The 16,623-nt window shown below is 37.2% G+C and overlaps 1 protein-coding gene across 6 annotated transcripts in view; it reads left to right on the top strand.

Annotated features, from left to right (window-relative positions):
- Positions 1 to 16,623, top strand: part of LOC308195034 (uncharacterized protein) — a 77,426-nt gene that overhangs the window by 37,919 nt on the left and 22,884 nt on the right. For 2 of the 6 annotated variants that reach the window (XR_013951161.1, XR_013951162.1), the window contains 2 exons: positions 10,876 to 11,062; positions 15,444 to 15,520. Coding sequence is in view for 1 of the 6 variants with exons in the window: in XM_080591809.1 (XP_080447935.1) it covers positions 12,508 to 12,537; positions 15,444 to 15,520 (107 nt within the window). In the remaining 5 variants the exon portion in view is untranslated. The other 4 variants (XR_013951163.1, XR_013951164.1, XM_080591809.1 and 1 more) reach the window with 3 other exon arrangements.

Consider the following 16,623-nt stretch of genomic DNA (forward strand, 5'->3'; position numbering starts at 1 on the left):
GATCAACTAATACAGCGTGAATACAGGATAAAAACTATTTTCTCAGCCCAATATTTCTACTTCTCACTTTTTTCCAACTCAATGTAAACTTTAAGGACAGATTCAAAAAATTCACCCACATCCCATCACCCACATTTCAGCTATGACTGTAGCTGAAAGAATGTCATATTTTCAACTAATGAAAATTTCCATAACTGATACTTTCTAAGAATAATAATTTCTGTGTGTAACATCTTTACTCTTTCATAATATTATGGAATTCCCAGTTTTGTACACCACATCAAATATTTTCAACAAATTTTCACTTGCTCTGCTCTCATAAAAAAGGTCTAAAACAAATCTAATGTCCTTCTCACTTATTAAGTGTACAACAGTTACAGGTACTCTTCACCCCTGTAAATCTAGTCATTCCTTTTGAATAATTGCTAAATTTTATTTTCTCCTTGGGTGGAAAAAAAAAAAAGAGAGAAAACAAAGAGGACTTATAGACAAAATTATTTTAAGATGATATATAAATGTATTAACAGCCTCTTATGAAATGTAAGTTGATTATGAAACTAAAGAGTTTCTGAAATTCCCATGTAATTTCTAGAAGCAGCTCAGCAATCTGAACGATGCACCTGGCAGACTGAAGAGAAACTGGGTGTTCAATGTTCGGTCAAGAAGGTCCAGAAAGTTCCCAGAGATCCTATTTGCCTGCTCTGCTTGGAACAATGTGATAAATCATTTAAAATATACAAAGGAAATTGTCAACAGTAACTACCCTATTAAAATTAACATTCCTGAAGATAATTTTCTGAGATCATATGCATCTTCAATGTTAGGTGAACAATCCCTCTGTAATGATTTTCCTTCCAGGGTCAAGGCTATCTTATTCAAACGACAGCTGTACCATGCCATACTTTCTAAAGATTGCTTCTACAGTGTATTTGTCCCTAGAAGAATACTTGCATGGCCTAGCATTACAAATCAACAGCTGCAGCTGTAACACATCCAGTCCCTCAGTAGCATTTAGCAGTTTATATAGTAAGCTTTTTGCACAGTTTGATTGTGATTTACTTTTAATGTTGTTTTACTTTGGCCTTTCCCAGACACAGTGAAATTTTACTTCAACAGTTTTGCTGTTTTCTGTGTTTTTGCATACGTGGCAGATTCAGATGTAGAGGCATGAACCCTTCTATAACATATATTTTGTTGCTAGTCTTCTCACTGGTAAAGAACATATGCATTCCAAGAGCTCCCTTGTTACTCTTCAGACATGGGTGAATACTGTAAACTAAGTACTCAGAGATATGTATTACACTGAAAACCATGAATTCACCTCAGTGGTATTTATGACCTTTTGTATTTATTTTCAGAAAAACATTTGGGCATTTTTCAGCCAAAATGCTTGTGGAAAACAAGAACTCTCATGAGTACTTGTACAAAGGCTCACGCCTAGGAATGTTCATTAGGGCTTTCTCAAACCTCTGATTTCTCTTCTTCAGTCATCTGGTTGCCGACCACAAATATTAGTCAGTGAACAGTTAGCTGAGAGTCTGATAGAAATCTTAAATCTTAGCTGAAAAGAATAGCTCAAACACATCCTTTGTTCATTGATACATGGCCATGGTCAGTCAGGAAATTACTTTTTGTGTCCACAGAAAGTCAGCTAGTCACCCAGTACACCAGTATCTGCTATATCACAGTCGAAGTAGGAATACACAATTCCCTGTCATAACATATTGCATTTAAACAGTTGTGCAAATGTTTATCTGGGAGGGAACAGGATGACCCTTAAAGCGTGCTACACAATGAAATGGAAAACTTGCCACTATAGCAAGTAATCGGTTTTCTTCCATGTTGAAAGCTTCCAAATACATTTTGCTTTAGAGATAATTCATAAAGGAAAAGCAGCTTCTAATATTGTCAGTTTGAGAAAATTTGCACAGAGCAAATTCTTCATGAAAATCTTTTAATCTTAGCAAAGATTTTAAAAATGACAAGATGACTGGAATGGGTTCAAGGAACTTGTATTAACCAGACAACTTAAATAATCCTTTTTACACTTTATATACACAATTCACACTTTTAAAAGATACGTTTGATATCAGTTTTCTGATTCACTAACAAGTCCAGATAGTCAGTGTATTTTCCTCAATATGTCAAGAAAGAATTACTAACAATTTCAATGAAATTAGATACTTGGGGAGAAGACTGAAATATGCAATTAAACTACAAAAGAATAAAAGACCCTGTGTTTGAATATGAAGAATGCTCCAGCTCAAATTCACGAAAGATACGTAGGGCTGAAACTCCTTCCCCAACATGTAAGGATTGCACAAAAAATATCCTTAGCTCTGAAATTCTTATACAAATCTGAGGCACTACCAATGCTTGCGTGCTTAATTGCTACAGGCAATGGTTGTTAAATGCATTTGAAGCATTGTAAGTAAAAGGGTATAAGAGCAAAATACAGTATAAGCTGTCTTTGAATCGGTATAATTTTGGGTAATAAGGTTCAATTCATAAAACACATGAATATTTTGTGCAGCTCAAGGTGTGTTTTTGCATATAGATAGACCTATTCATATGTAAATAACTTTGTAAGTAGTCACCACATGCAGACATTTATAATACTTTCTTTGTTTATTGATTTATTTTATTAAGCTATGGTTAGTCCATATTTAGAGTCCAAATTATTGGCAGATGTTAACAAACTTTGAAATCTTCAATATGGATCTTATTTGGAAGACAGAACACAATTATGAAACGTGAACTTCTACTCTTTACTTTTTCACTAATGTAAATTTAACGGTTAAAAATAATAAAACACAAATAAGTTTCCAGCAGAGATTTCATTCTCATGCCAAGTTTTGTATTCATTTAGCCCAACCTGACAGACGTAGCCAAGTTACAATAAAAGTAATAACTTGGAAATTAAAACAATTAAAGATTAACACTGTATTGTAGTTTGAAGCTTTTTTGCTCATTTGTTTTTCATTGATTTTCATAGATTAAATTTAACAGAGGAAATCTTTATTTCATTAATAACAAAAATTAGTTCTTCCCCAGAAAACTGCCTCATGCTTGGGAGATTTGAAACTGAATGACCAAGATTCAAGAGAAAATGCATTTTCATCTTTAAAAATTCTATACTTCGAAGCAAAAACCTTAAAATTTAATATTTATGTTTGTAGACTCCTAACAGATCAAGCTATGGTTTTGGCATACAAACAGAAAGAGTAGTAACAGGTACTTAACTGACTACATTTGTATAACATTCAAACATAACCAGTGACCAGCAGCATTCAACAAGCATCCATCTAATTGTGATACTGAATTACAGCAGAAACTGGAAACCCATTATGACTAAAATGAAAACCAACATGAACATTGACATAGCCCTTGGAGGGTAAATCCTTCATAATTCAAACCTGAATCCCTTCCATTTTTCTTGGGCTCACGGTTTCTCAGACTATAGTTATTTCAGTAGTGGTTATGGTACACCGCTGTTCTCTACTCTGTGTGATCCTCCCTCCCAAGTACTGCATGAAAACAGAAGAAAAGGAAACATTACTGTGACAATCCCGTACTGGCAGAGGTTTCTTCATAATAGGGCTTGTAAGACTCATTTTGTGGTTCAGACATTCCTTTATTACTAGGAAATATAAATCTCCTCCCTTTGAGGAGACAGTATATTACAAATTAGTTATCCTTCAACAGACAAAAGACGACTTTGGACACTCCTTGCTCCAAATAAGTCAAAATCTTTTACTAAACAGATCACTAAAACTAGACAAACTTCCACTTACTACATAAACTACTTTGAGATTTTATCTTTAAATAACAGACACTGATTTTAGGATACATAGAAACAAAGACGTGTCCATATATACTATTTTTCACTTTCCCCTGGACTGTTTTCCAAATCAATGGGACATTTCATAGACAATTATCATGTTCATTAGTCATATGTGAATGGCACTAATAGACAGAAACACACACATACACAGAGAAAAATAGTATTTTTAAGTTAGAAATCAAGAAGAAAAACATTAAATTACAGTTCGGAACAGTCATACTGATTTTAAGCAAGTGCACTTCCATGTACTCCTGTGAAATAACACATACATATACTACTATACCAACTGAGGCAAGAAGAAAATTACTTCTTATGTGACATAATCCTTTTTCTCTGGTTCTCACCTAAATAAGCTTTTCTAAAATGTATGAAAATTTTGTAAAAGTTTTTAAGAGTCACCCAGGTTATGTAGACTAAATGACTGAATCTCAGCTTTTCAACTAATATAATAAAAGCAAGAATTCATTTATTATTTCTTATCTGATCTGTACTTAATATAGACTTCTTCCATCCTTGGTTGCCCGAAGAAGGTCCAAGATGTTCAAATATTGTTCCATAGGCATCAGAAAACTAGATGTTTTGTATACATCTCTGTTTTTCTCTATTACTAGGTAGAACAGGCTGAGAGTACCTAAATAGTTCAAAAGGTTAGAGATAGGAGCTGTCATTCACCTCATGTGAACATATCTATATCATATATTAATATAAGTATATATAGTATATATTAATATAAAAATCTTTTTTTGTTCTTTTGAGTATCCTCTTATGCAACAAATTTTCCCTAAAGAATTTGTTAAACATGCTCTTTTCTATTACCTGATGGAGCAACCCAGAATAAATATAAATTACATAACAATATAGATTAATATTAAAATAATGAAAAATATCAGTGGTGGGTTATAGTTCAGTTTGCACTTTTCTAAAGTACTTTTCATCTTTTCCTTTAAAAAAAAAATTTGTTAACGTGGACATGTTTCTGAAATTTTCCATATAGCAACAGAAAACAGGAAAAGCCACAAGGAAAGCATAAATTGAGAGCATGTACACAACCCAGAGCTGAACATGTCATCATGACACCCATAATTTAGGACAAGTTAAAATACTGTTCTTTATGCATTGCACACAACTGAGTATGACACCATCACCCAACAAGAACCACCATCATGACAGCCACTGTTACACAGGAGACAGATTAGTTCAGATCTGTGGAGCCTGTCCATAGTACAGTGCAATTGCAAGGGCAGTACAGCTTGACGCTGTTTCTCCCTCCTCCATTGGCTGCCAAAATTGTCCTCCTGCACTTGCCTGGGTGGCATACCACTGATACTGCAGATCCATCTCACCTCCCCTTTGGAGCTTCTGGCTCTCTCCATCCCTGTGTAAAGCAATAGGGTCTGGGTGCTGGGCTGAGAGGAGGCAATCAACTGCTGGGGCAATGTTTGCTCCTCCAACCATTATTCACCTCTTCCAGGGAAAACTCTGGCTGTCTTGCTATGTGATAGCATAGTGGTCACACTCTACTTCCACAGCAGTAATAGTGCAGGAAAATGAAAGTCTCCCAAGTCCTGTTTCTGTGAATGTTATAGAAGCTGAAAATGCGTAGCACAGGAAAAGGTGAGGAAGAATAACTTCAGTAAAGAAAAAAGCACCACTTCAAAGAAATCTGTGAGGTTTGACCCTCAAAGTAAAGACTGCTATATCTTGCATGTGGGTTTCACAAAACCAAGAGTTGCACTGAGAGGTAGGTAGGAAGTGCAGAGCCATATATGTACACTGAATATAGGTCTAATCCATCCATTGCAAAATCTGAACCTGGATACCTTAGCTAAGGGCTTTTAATTACACCTAAAAATCCTTTAAACTGTGTAACCCATTCAAAATTTACATTGTGATATTAGCATACTCTCTCCATCAATTATATTCTCTGAAATCAGAATTGCCCATGATATATTTTTATATACATTTTATACATACATATTTATATATATGCTTATATATTTATACACATATATATCTCCAGGGACACATTATAGAAAAAGTAGAATTAGACTGAGCAATTCAAGCTTATTCTAGAAATGTGTTCTGTACAACATTTTTGATTAGAAGAGCTTTCTCTTGCCTGATCTTCCAGCCAAAGGGATGGTGAACATGTCAATACATATTGCATTAGTATACCACAACAGAATTCCAAAGACTATAATTACAGAAGGAAGAGGTGATAATAAAGAGTTATTTAAATTCATAGTAGCTGTTTTCAACTGTAGTGCTGGCCAATTATAGGAAAGAGGCGTGAGAGTGAACTTGAAGCCCAGTCCAAGGCACAGTACATGTCCCTGTCCATTTTATTACTTCATGTATAAAGAATATTATAAGCAATAGAAGACTGTAACAGTTATTATAGTTATTGAATCTTTTACATTGCCCAAAGTTCTTCCTAAGAAGAAAACCAATGGCACAAAAAGTGAGGATCAAATTGAACTTTACTTTTTGCTGTTCTAGTACTAAAATATTTACATGACTTTTCAGGATGTTTATGTGCACCACTAATTTCTTAAAAGTCATATTAGTATGATAAGAAACCTTTTAAAATAGAAGTTGCATTACAAATATTCTTCAAATATTCTGTATTACTGAATATCAGTAAATATTTTAGGTAACCAACAAAGTATACAATACAACTAAAGAAAATATTTTTGTTTAACCTTATCCTTACCTCATCAAAACTTCTCTTGGCATGCAGACTAACTCCAATTAGCTACAGAGCGTCTTCAAGTGTATTTCATGGAAAGCATGCTGGAGCTATCAAAATGCAGGTCTTTCTAACCTATTTTCCAGTGCTTGTTTGGCCTTGGAAATGTTAGGAACATGATGAAACTTTAATAGTCTGCAAGAAGAATGGGACACAATCATATCCTACTCTTTCTTAGTTACTGACCTTGCGTATGTCTTAGGACTGAGAGACTTCTCTGGGAGCTGTTGTGGGAACAAAGACGAGCATTTGCAACAGCTGGAGCTGAGAAAGGGCTCTGCAAGAATAACCCATAGGGTCTGATCACTGTAAAGACAACATACATTACACACAAACAGGCAAACAGTGGCTTCTAAACAAATGAAATTTTGGTGCAGAGGGGAAACTCCAGCAGCTGAATCCTACGTTGTATACCACAGTTTGAACAAAATCCCAGAAACAAGCCTGTCCCACACTGTGTGACACATCTTCCCATTATAAACAATAAATAAAATCAGCTCTAAATTAGCTGGAATTGTAAATTCTCTAATTAACAGGTGGCTTTGGTCAAGTCCACGCAGCTGACCCGCCCAGATCTGCGAACAGATGGCTAATGACAGCCTAGGAAATCCAAATGCTTCTGATGATTTGTCACATCTCCAAGCTGTGGTGACAAGTGCCCCCCGACACCTGCTGCAGCTCCAACTTACAATCTTGAATGTTATTGACGACTGCAGCTAAGGTGGTTTTTTTTCCCCATGTGGTCATAGCAGAGGGCTTTTCAGGCAGCTATTTAAAGCAATTCTTCGTCTAAATTAAGCATATGGATGCATGTGCTGGATGAGGAAGGGGAAAAAAAACACTGTGAGTTATGAAGTTATATAACAGTTTGGAAAATACTTCGTATCCCAGACAGTTTACAGTGGGTTCTAAGAGAGACATGTTGGAGTTACAAATTAAAAAGCTTTGGCATTTTTCCAGGCAATAATTTATCTTCCCTGGGTGAATCATTATATTTGCTTGGCTTAGATTACAGTGTCGGGTCATTAAAAAACATTCTGGTTCCTCCACCAGATTGCAATAGCTTGCATTTATCACAGCTGGAACCACACACCACATTTAAAAAAAAAAAAAAAAAAAGAATTAGTTCAATATTGGCTAAAAATTGATGATGAGGGAAATTTTCATGATCAGTTCCCTGCAACTGTATTAGAAAAAAGAAGTGTAGGCAACTTTTATGTTTGTTCAAACCTTATTAAAACAACAGCTTTATCTTCCCAAACCATAAGTGAAGCATTTGCAGCGTCGGGGCTGACCCTGATCTTCTGTATATTCTCTGCTTAAAGGACATGAGCAGGAAACGGTCAGCTTAAGGACACAATGAAAGGAAACACAGCAGCAAAGGTTTCACTGATAACATGTGATTTGAAGTCAGTGAGCAGATTCAGTCATTCATCCAGCTGTTTGGGCCAAAGTCTATACAGCACTCTGCTGACTCCTGCAAGACTGTGTCACGAAAACATGTGGAAGACTGACGCTTGACATGGGCAAGGCAGGGAAAGCAGAGTGCTTTCACACCATCAGATGCTGTGGCTCAGTTATTTCATGCCAGAATCAAGGAAAATTATGCTGGTTTAAGAATATTTGTTTTTCTAAGAGTTAACTGGGCCAAATAGAGATAGCATGCTGATGTGAGGGTGTATTCACATGTCAGTGCTTGAGTATCACTAGGTATAATGCAGGTCAGAGCCAAAACAGCAAAGTATTCCACACCCACAATTAAGGACAGATTTATTTATTTTTTAGGAGACAATTTTTCAGAGGAAACATCAGCAGTTTGGATGCTGAATGCTGAGAATATGTTTAAAAGGATTTATAAAGTACAAAACTAATGTAGTTTATAATTTCTAAGTAGTTCTTTTCCTTCTTCATACTAAACTTACGCCAGGCAACAATCAGAAAGAAATCTTTCTTCATTATAGCAAGGAAGGACAAGATAAGTCTTCGATAGTGTACTTCTACACAGACATCATAAGCCCAGTTTAATCAATTTCTGGTCTTGGACTGCAGTAACTACAAGTCTTGTGCTTGGACAAGAACTACGTCCTTCATATTTTTTCAAGGCATGTCAAACCAGAAGGAAAATAGACTGACATTTTTCTAAAATTCTTAAAAACTTAGCAATTTCTTAAATCTAGCTTAACTATGATTTCAGAAGACAAACTTTCAGGTTTGAGCAACACTTTCAGGTTGCTCAAGAATTTTAAATATTCTTTAGGTTTACGAAATCACCATGTAGTGCTATTGGCTAGATGACTTCACTCTGGAATCAGAATCAGAGAACGGTATACAAAATAGTTTCTAGCTGCTTGAAGGGTTTGTGGGTGAATCAGGCTTTAGATTCCACCTAATGCCTGGCTTGAATGTTTTTGTTCTGTAAGAGCAGTTCCATTTTTTCCATTTCATTTATAGATAACACCAATATTAAAACTGAAAAGACAAATATTGTACAGTAAAGGAAAAAGACTTTGAGCATGTATCCCCCCATATTCCAAGGAAAGCTCTCTACCCAACAGTAATTAGTAGTGCCAGAATGAATCAATACTTGTAAGAAATTCTAAAAGGTCATGTGAATGTTCTATTGCAGAATTGCTGTATATTTTAAACCTCAAATTATTGTGCAAATAGAATTCTTGTTTTCTGGCCAACCCTCCTCGCAAAACTCATTTCTTAAGCAGACTTGTAAAAAACCTGAAAGCACATAGACCAGCTTTCTGCTAGTCAATTAAAGGTTCTGTTGTGAGTGTTCAGAGTTGAAACAGTCCTTCATGACCCTAGGAGTCTTCACGAAAATTATACCAATGCTGTGTGTGTTCTATGGGGTTCTGTAAGTACAAAAGATGATAAATAAATGTGCTATTTACTCACACAAATTTGCTACCTATCTGTCCAGGCAAGAAGCTTTAATATGCTGGTCAAACTAAGATCACCACCTGTGATACCCAACATTTTTATTTTTGCACCCTCAATATATATAGACTTTGTGTTTGCATGCTTGAGAAGACTTCACCAATAAATTAGGCGTATAAAATTAAAAGTCATATTAATATTATATGCTAAGTTATTGCTGAATTCGATAAATCCCAACCCAATCAAGAACCCTTTTTTTCCATTTAATTTTTTTGAAAACGAAAGGGGTAAGCTTTCAAAGCTCAGGAAGAGCCACTTGCTGTAGGCATTGCATTTTCATTCAACGTCATCCTCCCTCCATTTTGAGCCGAGCACTAAGCCAAGCACTGACCAAGAGTTAAGACAAAATCCAGACTACTATTTACTAACAAGAACAAGAAAACACATGGTATATTTCTCTTTTACTGCTTAAGACAGTCCTTTATCTCTGATTAATGACCTGCTAGCTATCAGAATACCATATGTATTATTGCAAATGTTCTGTCTTGACAACAGCAAGAATACCCACAGCTACCAGCATATAAAATTGCTGGATCAATATTGTAAGGAGTATGCTCAGCTCTATGAAAATTAAACCTTTGTAATCTTTATCTTGTATTACACATCTGTAATTGCTCTATCAAAAAATGACATTAATATTATATGTGGCACAACTCTAGTCTTGTTAGTTAGTTATGCAAAGTTCAGTTTTAGCTGGTACTGGTATTGCAGAAATAGAAGATGTTCAGGAAGAACAGAATATATATTATCAATGTTTTTAATTTTTTAATTACGTTGTAAGAACAGTAAGGGATACAGGTGGACCTAGCCTGTATATAGCTTCCCCAGTGAAGAAGGTATTGGTGAATGGGCAGCCTCCCTCCAGAGAAAGACCAGAGGAAATCTGAGGATGACTGACTTAAGGTATTTAGAAAGAGAAATATTGGACAGATTCCATATTATGAGTGTTGTTCAACACATGCAAGACAAGGAGAACAAGTTTGGCACTATTCATTAAAGATCTTTTGCTCCTAAAGATGGAAGATTAGGTGGATAACATGAGACAGCTGCATCCTTTACCGTAGGAGACTTTCACAATTCATTTAGGCTTTGCCTCAAGTGCCAAATTCTCAGCTCTGCTCTTGAATCTATGTCATCATTTCCTCCCATGAGCTTTCCATTCCTTTCACTTTGTATCATCTGCCAGTATGCATCATCATTTCTCATAGTACAGCTTTTACAGCGCACCAAGTTCCCTGTTATCAGAAGACTTGTAGCTGAATGCTTTATGAAACAGCAATATTGATGTAAAGACTGGCCGTCTCAACTTTTGTTTTTTTATTTGTCCTTTTAGACTGCAAATGCTTGAAGTAACTTATATGCTGGACACCACTTTCAAGGGACACAGTGCATCAAAAGCCACGTTGTGATTACGCCTCGACATGACCAAAGATCTTTACCTCACAAGAATCATTATTGTGAAGGTTTTGACTATTGCCTTTGTGGATGAAAACATGAGTAAGACTCACACATAGAACCAGGCAAGCACCTTTACCATGAATATGTAGTTTTGTTCATCCCAGATGACTAATCAGTTCAGTTCTAATATATTTAAAATTTCCAGTTATAAAAGTTTTATTTTTATAGAATCTAGAAAGTTCCTGCTTTCTAGAAACTAAGAAGTGAGAGATATTAATCCTCCAGCTATTGGGTAAGAAAAGCTAAAGTAAACGCTCTGATTGTGGGTGAAAATCAAGATTTAGCGATCACCACTGGTGGGGGGATGTCTTCCTTTAACCTGTCCTAGCAGTTGCAGGGCTTACACGTGTTCTCAGTCTCTACAGCACTCTCAGTTGTACAAGTAATGAGCCATCTAGTTAAGCACTTAAACACAGGCACCCTACACAGGAAGTAGGGAGCACCACAGATGTGTATATCTGTTGTGGTTTAACCCGGCTGGCAGCTAAACACCACACAGCCGTTCGCTCACCCTCCCCCCTCCCTCTCTGGGATGGGGGAGAGAAACGGGAAAGCGAAGCCGGTGAGTTGAGATAAAGACAGTTTATTAAGACAGGAATATAATAATAACAATAATAATAATAATAGTGATAATGATAATAGTATTAATAATAATAATGTGTAAGAAAACAAGTGATGCACAATGCAATTGCTCACCACCCGCTGACCGATGCCCAGCCTATCCCCGAGCAGCCGGCCCCCCCCACCCCGGCCAGCCACCCCTATATATTGTTTAGCATGACGTCAGATGGTATGGAATACCCCTCTGGCCAGTTTGGGTCAGCTGTCCTGGGTCTGTCCCCTCCCAGCTCCTGCTGCACCCCCAGCCTGCTCGCTGGCAGGACAGAGCGAGAAGCCGAAAAGTCCTTGGCCTGGTGTAAACACTGCTCTGCAACAATTAAAACATCAGCATGTTATCAGCGCTCTTCTCATCCTAATCCAAAACATAGCACCCTACCAGCTACTATGAGCTACTTAACTCTGTCCTAACTGGAACCAGGACAATATCCAAGTATTTATAGCTTTAAAGAAGATTTAAAAAGCTCATGCAGGAGGGACAGAGAGTGCCTGACAGAATGGTAGTTAGGTGGAAGCAATAACACAAACTATGACTCTGAATTAGGCATAAACTGGTGAAGACACTGAGCTGGCAAGGGTGAGCTTCTATTATTTAGATGAACACTTATTCACTGAAGTGGTGCAAATGTCCTCACAGAGGAGTGAGAACAGCACTTCTGGCTCCCAGTCATTTCCATCAGCTTTTTCATCTTACACTTCCTGCTATCTGTGTAGTATTTGTATATAAGGTATACAGCTCTAAACATAGACATAAAATAATAAAAATTTCCTAAACATAGGAAAGCAAATCAGTTCTTTGATTTTCTGACTAGAAGCTCATTTCTAGCTCAGCTTGTTATTTCTGTTTAATTTCTCTTAGGACTACAGCACTGCAAACTATGCCACCCAAATGCAGAAACAGGTGAATCAAATACTTCAGGTAGGATGTGCCTTTCTAACAGGAGTCCTTTTCCCCAGAGGATAGTTAGTCCATGAATCAGGGCTACAAATCTGTCCCTACTGGTTCTGAGTCCGTGCAGGAGAGTATGCTATACCACCAAAAAAAAAAAAAAAAAAAAAACAGCAGAAGAAAAAAGACGGCCTCATTTATAATATACAAGATCTTGGTAAAATACTGTACAGAAAAGCAAAATAGTTGTCTCACTGTTCCAAAGTTTCAATCTTCAGCCTCCAACCACTCCAGCTATGCTTTGGCTCCTAACAAGGAGTTCAAGCTGCCCAAGCCAAGTCTTCAAGATAGATTCTAAAAGGAACACAGTTCAAACAAATATTTGGCCTAACCAATCCTTTTCTTCCCAGGCAAGCCCACAGCTGCAATAGACTATCTTGACACTTGTATACAAACTCCCAGACCTATTGGTTCAGGCAAGCAGTAGTTCCAGACAAGCTTCTTGTTTCCTAAAGCTGTCCAGTACCTCTCACTTTAAGCCTTCTTCCTGGACCTAACTGCCAGCACAAGCGTAATAGGGTAAGGTTAATTACGCCATATTCCACATCCTTCCTGGCTGCAGCTTAATTAAATCTCATTTCTCAAACTCTTTAATAAGGATTGTTTCTCATGTACCCTGAATATCTATTCCAAATAGCACACTCAGGTTATTCTATAGAGCAAATAGAGTAAGCATATTTTTTTGTGTAATTTACTACTGAATCCTTTTAGATAGCCACAGAATCCATGGCTTTTGCCAGCTTTACTTACACAACTTGCAGTTTTAATTTTACTTATAAATTCACCCTGGATTTTTTATTCATGTAGCATCTTGATCTCTTTCCAAAATAGTCCTTCTTTATAGAACTTTACCTGGTTCTTCCTGTCTCTGAGAACTGGTTTCCTAGCACCCTGATTATTTTTTTTTTTTCCTGTGAAACCTTTTAAACACCCTGTTGTTCAAGTGACAGGGTAAGGAAATGAAAGATCTAAACAGGGATGCATGCAGAAACATGGGTCTCATTTTTCAAGAAGTACCTGCCAGAATTCTACTGATTTATCAAGGGGACACAAATATGTGTCATCTGCCTAATCCTCCATCTTCTTCCTTTTCTTATATTTATTCATGTGTCTATTTTTTATTAATTAATATTTTAAAAGAAAGGCTATACTTTCGGTTGGTAGTAAACTAACCTTTCACTGACACTGTGTCTGCTTGCAATTACAAACGTTCACCTGAGTTGGTGATGCTATTGTCCTTTTTGTTCATGATGAGTATTATCCTTATTATTAACGACATTTAGTGTGTTTCTTTTCCCAGATGTGTGACTTGCATAACTTCTTTTGGTTGCCATGCTGAAGATAGTCTGGTCCTATATTGTCAGTGTAAGCTTACTTCAGCTTTACGTTGTGAATCCCTTTGCTACCTGTACTTCTCTTCACATAAAAAGCACAGGCTCTGAATAGAATTCTTCTTTTCTATCCATTCAAAAATGTCTCTTACATCTCACTCTCCTTCCTTGCCAAGTACATAATTATACCTTCACGCTTCATTTTATCTGAGTTAACAGAAAAGTATTAAGTAGATGAAAACTGTACAAAATAACATTAAATATTTTCCTTTTGCAGAGCATTTATTGCTTGACCATATAGATTCAAACATTCTTTGAACTTGGCTCACTTGTCTTATAGTTTACCAAAGAGTTTCAACTAAAATGAGATTTTTAGTTTCTCCGTTCTCTCACATGAGATATTTTCTTAATTTCTATACTATTGGCAACATCTAGTTTTCCATGGCTGCCTCCTCAGATCTTGGGGTGTTTTTAAGAGAAGTTTTTCCATGCCTTGTAAGTTTGTCAGATTTGTGGTGTTTTGTTGAAGTCAACGCAATAGGATCTTGGAGACTATTCAAATACTTTCATTAAAAAGAAAAAAACAAACAACCCTTCCCCCACCACCACCACCCAATGAAGTTATCTGTTTGTGGAAAAAAACTTAGAACTATAAAACCTTCTCACATAAAACATGAAGGCAAATTCAGAGAACTGAAACTGCAGTATCTGTTTAAAATCTCATTGTTTTTAAACCAGTGCCTTGGCTTCTCAGTGCTTGGTATAAGCATGCTGCACTTTGCTGGCTGTCCAACTAGCCACAGCTACATGAAAACTGATATAGCCATGACTTTTCCATCTCCATTGCAAAAGACTGGGAAGGACACAGGTCTGAGTGCAATTGTCACAGTCAGGTTGAACTGTTACTTTGGACTTTGCAAAGGGGCTGCACACTGAGATGATAAAGAAGCTTAAGCTCCAGCAGCTGCTTTCTACCTTCTAATTAAGTATTGTATCACACAGAGAGACTATTAAACTGATGCTGCAGAAACCTGTAGCAACTGCTGGCAAGTTTATGGGCAGGACTTAAACTGTTGTTTTTAATATAGAGTGAGCCTCAAAGGTTTCGAATGTGATTACTTGAGAGACCACCTATCTTGACAGTTGATTCTGCTGTATTAGTGGTCAGCAGAGGAATTCAAGTCAATAGCCTAGTCATATAGGCAGGACAGCTTTGGCAGAAGGAGATCTGGTGGACAGCCTTGAACTCTGGAACTTATTCTTCAACTGTAAAATGGGGATAATAATGGTTCTCTACCTCCCAGTAGGGTGCTTAGGCTAAATTCATTATTAGACATTTTCAGTAATGCTTCTGTTTTTGTTTCCAAGGTAATGAGTAGGGATGGGCTGGAAATCCCTTAACAATAAAATTTATAGAGCTTAAAGGGCAATGGGAGTTAAGGGGTCAGAGCACTTGTGGCAGGAACAATAGTTATTGCAAAATCTGGTAGATAACTCCCAGCACAATCAATTCTCACCAACGGTAATAATGCTCCTCTGTTGCAGGTTGAGACACCAATGAAGACCGCCCAGGGATACTTCGTCTCATCATGTAGAGAACTGATCATAGCTTTGAGACTGAGGTAAAAAACACTCTCTGAACTGTGTGGTACATTGCAAAACCAGGTGCTTATCATCCATTTGATCCCTGCAGCCAGAAATACTTTAGTAGGCCAGGACTGCATACACGTCCAGGATGGCAGCAACAAGATTGCCTGCAATTCCCATCAGCCATTAAATGACAGCTCTCACGCACAGATTTCAAAGATAGAGTTCAGCAAAGATCCCTCCTCTGACTGGACTTTGCACGGGAGCCCCAGGCTTCACCCTGCAGACAGATTCCTTCACTGCCTACCAAGCTCACTAGAAACCTCCACACTATCTGCCCAAGGTCAGCTCTAGGTCAGGTTGCACATGAGACTTCACACAGCTCAGAAGTCACTAGTAAGGAATTTTCCTTTTTTCATGCTACCAGTAAATACAACATCCAAATATCGAGTTTACACTTGATCACACTGAAGTGTCAGTCAAGCTCTTCTACAAAAGCATAGCCTCCTGATTTTGGAAGGATAGCAGGCTTGGGAAGGGCCACATCCATCTTGGCTGTTTGCCTGAAGTCCTGCTGTTTGAACAAGAGGAAAAGACAGAAGGAATAAACACTATAATACAAAGTACACTCAGCCTCTCTCTAGGACAAAACTTTTGGGTTAGTCTTGCTGCATTTGCTTAACGTATATTTCATTCCTTCAGTTTCAGTGTTAAAAAGCTGGTTAAAAGCAACAGCTACAATATGCTATAGTCTGCTGTATATGACTCTGAAATGTTGGTGGTGTTTCTTCCTGTTGACATTCACTGTTGCCCGGATAATTAAAATACTTGAAGGCAAAATAAACTTTTCCATATTTGAATGTCAGCTGAAACCCGTAGTTAGGAAAAGTTGTTACATCTCCTAGTTCTTGCTTTACTCTCAATAAAAAAAGAAGAAGCTATTGGTCTTACTTATACCTGGTATATACCTGCTGTATATTTTTGCCTTGTGTCCAGTATATTCAGAACACAGAAGAGGTGAACAAGCTAGAGAAGCAGTGCATCTTGCACTGAAAACCATGTTAGCAAAACTGTTAAATGAGCCTCCTGGCACTGGGTGGGCCAGGGGTTCCCTTAGTAGCACATAATGCATTTTGCA

The sequence above is a fragment of the Anser brachyrhynchus genome (genome assembly GCF_964034855.1).
Source record: "Anser brachyrhynchus genome assembly, chromosome: 4".
NCBI lineage: Eukaryota > Metazoa > Chordata > Aves > Anseriformes > Anatidae > Anser > Anser brachyrhynchus.